This window comes from Aedes albopictus, unplaced genomic scaffold (genome assembly GCF_035046485.1).
Source record: "Aedes albopictus strain Foshan unplaced genomic scaffold, AalbF5 HiC_scaffold_732, whole genome shotgun sequence".
Lineage (NCBI taxonomy): Eukaryota > Metazoa > Arthropoda > Insecta > Diptera > Culicidae > Aedes > Aedes albopictus.
Window position 1 is genome coordinate 17703 of NW_026917568.1, and position 7298 is coordinate 25000.

Here is a 7298-nt window from a genome sequence, read left to right on the forward strand (position 1 = left end):
TTATAAATTTATTTAGAAAATAAAAAAACTTTACGATTTGAGTGGTCCTAAGACGACTTGAAAATCGATGTTTTCACTAAAAAATTATCATAATTTTATGTTGTAATTGTAGGCGTTCATTCCGCCTGATTGAAGTGAGTTATGAGATAGTCTTGTAACAAAAAATAAATGACTTTTAAATGATCCAAGAATACGCTCAATATTGGAGGTGACCCATCTTGCCCCGCGGTGGTTTATATGGAGAATATATGGGATGTATCGCATAAGAAAAATGGCTAAAAACCATTTTATTTTTTATTTCCAATGAGAGTGAATAATTTTTCAATCAATACCCTAATCTTTTGTATATTCATGCTGGTCACCTAACAACATTATTAACATAATCAAAACATGAGTAATTCGCTCGAAAATGGCACTGACCCATCTTGCCCCGCGACCCATCTTGCCCCGCCCCACCCTACAAATTAAAATGGTCATTGAGGAAGTTTTAATATATTTAAATGGTGCTGCAATGGGTAATCTTGAAGGTATTCATGATTGGACTTCTTAAAGATTTCTCGGAGATTATAGTGAAAGAATTCCTGGATGACTTCTTGGAGAATTTCTTGGCTTCTGTGTCGCTCTAAAATTATCTAAAAGAATTCCAATACGAATCGCTGGAAGAATTCCTCTAGCAATCCTTCAAATTATTCAAAAAATCTACAAGTTTTCCTAAAAACAACCCTGGGGTGAATCCCTGAAAAAGATTTTGAACGGATTGAAATTTTAGAACTAACCTCTGAATATTTTTTTTGAAAAAATCCCGAGAGAAATTTCGGAAGAAATCATTACAGGAATACCTGCAGGAATCCCTGGAGAAATTTCTGAAAGTATACCTGCAGGAATCTATAGAGCAATTATAAGAGTAATTTCAGGAAAAAAATCTGAAGAATCCGCATCAGAGATCCCTGTAATTACTAGAAAAAAATTAGATGAATCCTTGGAGGAATTTCTGGACGCATTCCTGGAGGAATCCCTGGAGGAATTCTGCGAGAAATCACAGAAGGAATTCCTAGATGTATTTCTGGAGGACATCCTGGAAAACCTTCTGGACAAATTCCATGCGGAATCCCTGGAAAAGTTCCTGGATTAATGCCTGGAGCATTGGGGGATTTTTTTTTAAATTATCGCACAAATTGGTACGAAGGTTCTGAAGGTTGATGACATTTTTTTATAGGTAGGGATCATATATATATATATATATGAACAAAAGCTAAATTGAAAAAAAAATCAGGGTCGCCTAATTTTCCGGAAAACTCCAGTAGAAAACAAACATTTTCCACAGACACCACCTACTTTGAAAAATCATAACTCAAGAACGAAGCATCGTAGACACATTTTTTGTGAAATCATAAGCAAATTTTCTCAGCAATTCCTAGATGTATTTCTGCAGGAAATCCTGGAGAATGTTCTAGACAAATTACTGGCGGAATCCCTGGAGAAGCTAATGGAGAAATTTCTGAAGGAGGCATCCCTGCACTGAAAGAAAAAGTATAGTACTGTGAACCACGACAGTGTTCTTAATTTTACCATGCCTGAATTTCGTAAACATAACCAAACATTTATTTAAGCCTACCATGAATCAGTGAAAATTACCATGTGTCAAACATTTTGTAGCATGGTAAAAAACATAATAAACATATTCAGCACAACTATTCAGGTTCTACTATTCGTCAAGCAAACATGGTAACGCTAACTCTAAAAATGTTTGCCTTAAATTCTAACAGTTTCAAGTCCACAACGCATCATAGTTATGGTAAATATTTAGATGTTATTCAGTTTACCAGATCTCCGTGTATATCCTCTGCGCGACCGCTCGCCATTTTCACGTATTTGCTTTCGAATGGAATAATTGTCGTAATAATGGGAGATTCAAGAATGGAAGAAATTGTAGTAGAAGAACTAGTTGCCGATTCCGACCTAATTAATGGTAAGTAAAATTTATCATGCGAATGACTGTCGCTAATCCGCAAACTGTGTTTTTTTTTCAGATGCCGACGAGCAGCCGGATCTGAAAAACATCATTATGGAGGAGTGGAAACTTGAATCCACGGTGTATGCCATCTTGATAAGTAAGTAGTATCAAAATAATGTTGTAGTGTTTATCGATGTTTAAGGAACTATCCGCATAATATAGGTCACGGGGTCACAATGGAATATTTGAAAGTGCTAGACGAAAAAGCACTGGGCGACATATTTTCTGTTGTTAAATGGACCGGACATAAACATGCCTTGCGCTCCAAATTGGAACAGTGGAAAGAGAGTGCATTATACCGCCCGTTGCCCTCCATCACCAGCAATCCGGTAAGCGGAACGTCTCCAGGCCACAATGCCGTGCCGGGACCATCCCATATGACCAAATTACTCCAAACAACCGTTACGAACCATGTACTACTTGGCATACTCGAAAGAAACGAAAAAGGCAAAATCGTTTGTCAGTATTACCAAGCACACCAACGGCTGGATATGGAGCAAAGACGATCGTTGGCACACACCATAGTCGACTACTACATTGCTAACAACACATACTTCACACTGGCAGATATGGAACGTTTTGCCGACCTGATTGCAGCTCGATTTCCTCCGGAAATATCTGTAACTTATTGGAGAGTATGATTTGAAAACCCATATAACAATTATTTTTTTATAGGAGACCTATTACAATCCCCGTGATTCAGCGTCTGGCAAGAAGTACCCCTCTGGTCTATTGTATGATCGATTTCATAACCGAAAGAAAACCGGCTCAAGGCGCCAGGTAGGCGAGATCGACCCGTGGACACGTTACAAGGCGGAAGCAGTCAAGCTTACAGCTGATGGTAAGATTGGTGCCGAGTAATACAAACTTAGCTATTTTTAAATATTTGATCTCTTAAAATATTAGTATCCTGATATGTGATTCTCCGGAACCATACACTTCCCATCTCGCTTCCCGTAATAGTAATTATCTAATTAAAGACCGTTCATTGCACAATGATTAATGAGGTAAGGGGGGTCTGAGAAATCTCACGCGCCATACAAAACCAGTCTAATAATACCCAACAAGATATTAGGGGTACTCACTAAACAGATTAAATTGCTGCGTAAGCCATGATTTTCTGATTATTTGAAATGTTTCATGATTTTGCGAATGAAATAATCAAAGATTGCCTTGGTGGTCGCGACGTTTAATCAGTTTAAACAGTTTACGCTGTTAAGTGAATCCCCCTATTATTTCAAATCAAAAAAATAACAAAAAAAATCAATAATTATTTTGGTATTAATAATTAATTTGGTTCGGTTCATTTTAAATGCTGATTTACATACGACCCATTCAAAACTTATTCTAGAAAATAAACAAAAACAACTTCTACCCATCCGCACAGAAACAAACCGCTTGACATCGATCAAAAACTGGCTACGAAACAACCTGGAACCATTTGATGAAATTTTGCAGCGTTGGAGCGACTCTTGGCTGCTGCGTGTAACAAGCATCATCAAAGAAGCTGAGATCAACAAATCAAACATCCTTCAGGAGTGGCCACGTCTTGCAGATCCGAATGGATATTTGCTGGTAAGTACTATCATTTTATTTGTCGCACAAATCCCGCATGATTAGTGGTAGTGATAGTGATAATGGTGTATACAGCCATTGGTTACTAAATTTGTACTTTATATTTAATCACAACCAGCAGTTCATACCCTCATACCTCTTGTCATACCTATATGTTCATAAAACAAAAACATGGATAATTTACCACGACTCTTGTATTTTCATTTTCAGATTGATGCTGACTACGGTTCTATTTATGAAAGCTCAAGGAACGCGACAACGCTGTATGACAACTGGGACACATTCCTGGTGAAGTTTCGGAAGTACATAAGCAGGTGCAACATCAAGGATCATCGTTCGCTTCAGCTGCTTGATTACTTGGAGGAAGGTACTCTGGCCGATGGTAAGTGAACATCCAAAGCTAATTCTCAAACATATCCCATACAAATCCCATTAATATGTTTATGTGTGAAGCGGCAATTGAAGATGGAAGACATCCATGAAGCACAAACCGTCTTCTTCTACTTGACCTACTTCCCAACAGGGACAAAACTAGTTCCTCAGCTTAATGTTAACGCTTGGTAAAACGAGTGCTTCCACTCTTATTAACTGAAAGCACTGTTTTGCTTAATAACCATTATGCATTAGTACAAGGTATTTCATGTATTTTGCACATACCGTTAAGCGTAGCGTGAGGCTTGGCGTTAGGTGGCACAAGATGGGTCACGATTCATGATGGGCCAGCGCCATTTTCGAGCGCATTACCTATGTTTTGATTATTTATATTATATATATTGATAATTTTATTCAATAATAATGGTTATTAATAATATGTTGATCATTACTGCAGTGGCCATGGCGTTTGATTTGAATAGATCGAATCTACGTAGGAATAATAGCAAATTTAAGACGTATTAAAATCGAACGCCTGATTGTGTTAGGTGACCGCCATGGATCCACGAAAGCTAAGACCTAAGCAACCACGCTGCTCAAGCCGTAATGTATGCATACATGTGGTGTAAATAAAGCATACATTACTCTGTATGTACAATTAAAGCTGAATTTAAATGGGAAAGGGCCTCAATATAGTTGTATTAAAGCTAACTTCAATTTGGCTTTATTGGAGACCTTGTCCACTTTAATTCAACTTGAAATGTACATACAGAGTTATGCTTGCTTTATTTACACCGTATTTATGCATGTATTATGGCCTGAGTAGAAGTTAGTCTATGGTGATTACTTGGAGAGTGTTTATTAAAAACAGCGACAATGATTTTTCATAAGGGCCTAACTGATATGATCGATTTATTTTCACTGAACCTGTCTTTCTGCTATTACCTGGGGGTGATACAAGTTTTCCCAAGCCGAAATATGTATGCACTGTATCCGAAATTGAGCTCAATCCGTCAAAGCAAACCATAGGTACAGCATCTCAAACTTGGCCATTTTGTATGAACATCCGCGTTTGTCCGATCAATTATGCACCACAATGTACATATGTAGCCGAAAAACTCAGTAAAACCCGCTGAAGCTTTGCAGTCTTTCCCCTTGATATGCTGACTTTTTGTAGATACTTGATACTTGATGGGCTACAGCGGTGTGTCTACGTCGAATGAAGTATCCGCCTCTACCGGCCTCGGTCCTGAGTCAATCGCTTTCAGTCGCCCTGAACGTTTAGAGTCCTTAGGTCCTCCTCAACTGCAAAAAGCCAACGTGTGCGCGGCCTTCCACGAAGCCGACGACCCCTTCCTGGTTCTCTTCTGAATATAATTTTAGCTTGTCGTTTCTCCGGCATACGAGCTACGTGTCCAGCCCACCGCAGCCTGCCGTGTTGTATTCGCTTCACTCGAGGCTTCACTATATCTATCTCTTTATATACCTGGTACAATTCGTAGTTCATGCGACGCCTCCAGATACCATCCTTCAGTTTACCGCCGAGTATTGTTCGCAGCACTTTACGTTCGAAGACTCCAAAGGCTCTCCGATCAACTTCTTCCAACGTCCACGTTTCATGACCGTACACAGCTAGTCGCGTTCGGTAATTTTTACCGAATTCTCAACAGCTGAGCGTTCGGTAATGGTTTTTTACCGAAATCCTGTAAACAATACCAAATTTCGGTAAAATTTTATCGTTTATCTGTCAAATTTTAACGAACTTCGGTGAACGTCACCGAACTTTTCCGGTAAAAAACTTAACGGTTGAGATTTCGGTAAAATATTACCGAAGTCGGTGATTTTTTCTAAGTGTGATAAAGCGACCGGGTGAATCAGAGACTTGTACAACGCGAGTTTTGTCTGCATTTGCAGCCTGCGGGACCTCAGCTTGTTTCACAGTCCGAAAAAGGCCCGATTTGCAGCCGCAATCCGTCTTTTCACCTCGCGGGTAACATCATTATATCACGTCACTAGAGTACCAAGATAAACAAATTCATCCACAACTTCAAATTTTTCCCCACCTACCACCACTTCGTCACCACTACCACGGCCGGACCGCCGTTGAACACCAGCAATCATGTACTTAGTCTTTGTGGTGTTAATCGTAAGTCCAATCCTCACAGTCTCCCTCTTAAAATGTACGAACGCCTCTTCCACGGCCTGATGGTCGATTCCGATGATGTCGATATCGTCCGCGAAGCCCAGGAGCATATGCGACTTCGTGACAATGGTTCCGCTCCTGTGCACACCAGCTCTCCTTATCGCTCCTTCCAGTGCTATGTTGAACTGTAAGTTCGAAAGGGCATCGCCCTGCTTCAGTCCGTCAAAGGTTACGAACGATGACGAAATTTCATCCGCAACCCGTACACTTGATTTCGATCCGTCAAGCGTCGCACGAATCAGTCTAATCAGCTTCGCCGGAAATCCATGTTCGATCACAATCTGCCTTAATTCGTTTCTCTTCACTGAATCGTACGCCACCTTGAAATCAATAAACAGATGATGGGTCTGCAAGTTGTACTCCTGAAATTTATCGAGAATCTGCCGCAGGGTGAACATCTGATCCGTCGTTGATTGGCCCTCACGAAATCCTGCCTGATATTCGCCGACGATGGACTCCTCAATCGGCCTTATCCTGTGGAACAGAACTCCGGGCAAAATTTTGTACGCTGAATTGAGGAGTGTTATTCCTCTGTAATTCGCGCACTCCAGTCGATGCCCTTTCTTGAAAAGAGGGCAAATGAGACCATCACACCAACTAGCAGGCAGTTCTTGCTCCTCCCATATCTTCAATATAATACGGTGTAAGAGTTGATACAGCTACTCACTACCGTGCTTAAAAAGCTCGGCCGGGAGCTCGTCCTGCCCAGCATCCTTGTTGTTCTTCAGTCCTCTAATGGCTGTCTCGACCTCGTCTAGCGTTGGAGGTTCCACAGCTTGTCCGTCGTCGTCGATTCGAATTCTGTCCGTCGCTCTTCCACTCCCACCGTTCAACAATACCTCGAAGTGCTCTCTCCACCTGGCAGCCACCATTGTCTTGTCTGTTAGTAAGTTTCCATTACGATCGTTGTACATGTCGGGAGAAGGCGCTGTTTTTCTCCGCACGCCATTGACAGTTTCGTAAAATCTCCGCATATAATTCTGTTCCACAGGGCCCATATAGCCGAGGTGGTAAACGCACGGGTATTCAGCATGACCATGCTGAGAGTGACGGGTTCGATTCCCGGTCGGTCCAGGATCTTTTCGTAAAGGAAATTTCCTTGACTTCCTTGGGCATAAGAGTATCTTCGTGCCT

At 40.8% G+C, this 7298-nt stretch overlaps 1 protein-coding gene across 1 annotated transcript; it reads left to right on the forward strand.

Annotated features, from left to right (window-relative positions):
- The first annotated feature begins 1917 nt into the window (after positions 1 to 1917).
- On the forward strand, positions 1918 to 4110 carry LOC115264504 (uncharacterized). Its single transcript, XM_062844013.1, has 4 exons — positions 1918 to 1969; positions 2031 to 2094; positions 2139 to 2634; positions 2690 to 4110. The coding sequence occupies exons 1-4, from the start codon at positions 1918 to 1920 to the stop codon at positions 2873 to 2875; spliced, it is 798 nt and encodes a 265-aa protein (XP_062699997.1). The 3' UTR covers positions 2876 to 4110.
- Positions 4111 to 7298: the final 3188 nt, after the last annotated feature.

What these genes read in the sequence shown, in the direction of transcription:
- LOC115264504 (XM_062844013.1), top strand. Translation starts at nt 1,918, where the DNA reads ATGGAAGAAATTGTAGTAGAAGAACTAGTTGCCGATTCCGACCTAATT. An exon ending in TGGAAACTTGAATCCACGGT is followed by an intron (nt 2,095 to 2,138) that starts GTATGCCATCTT and finishes ATAATGTTGTAG; the next exon opens with TGTTTATCGATGTTTAAGGA. An exon ending in GATTTCCTCCGGAAATATCT is followed by an intron (nt 2,635 to 2,689) that starts GTAACTTATTGG and finishes ATTTTTTTATAG; the next exon opens with GAGACCTATTACAATCCCCG.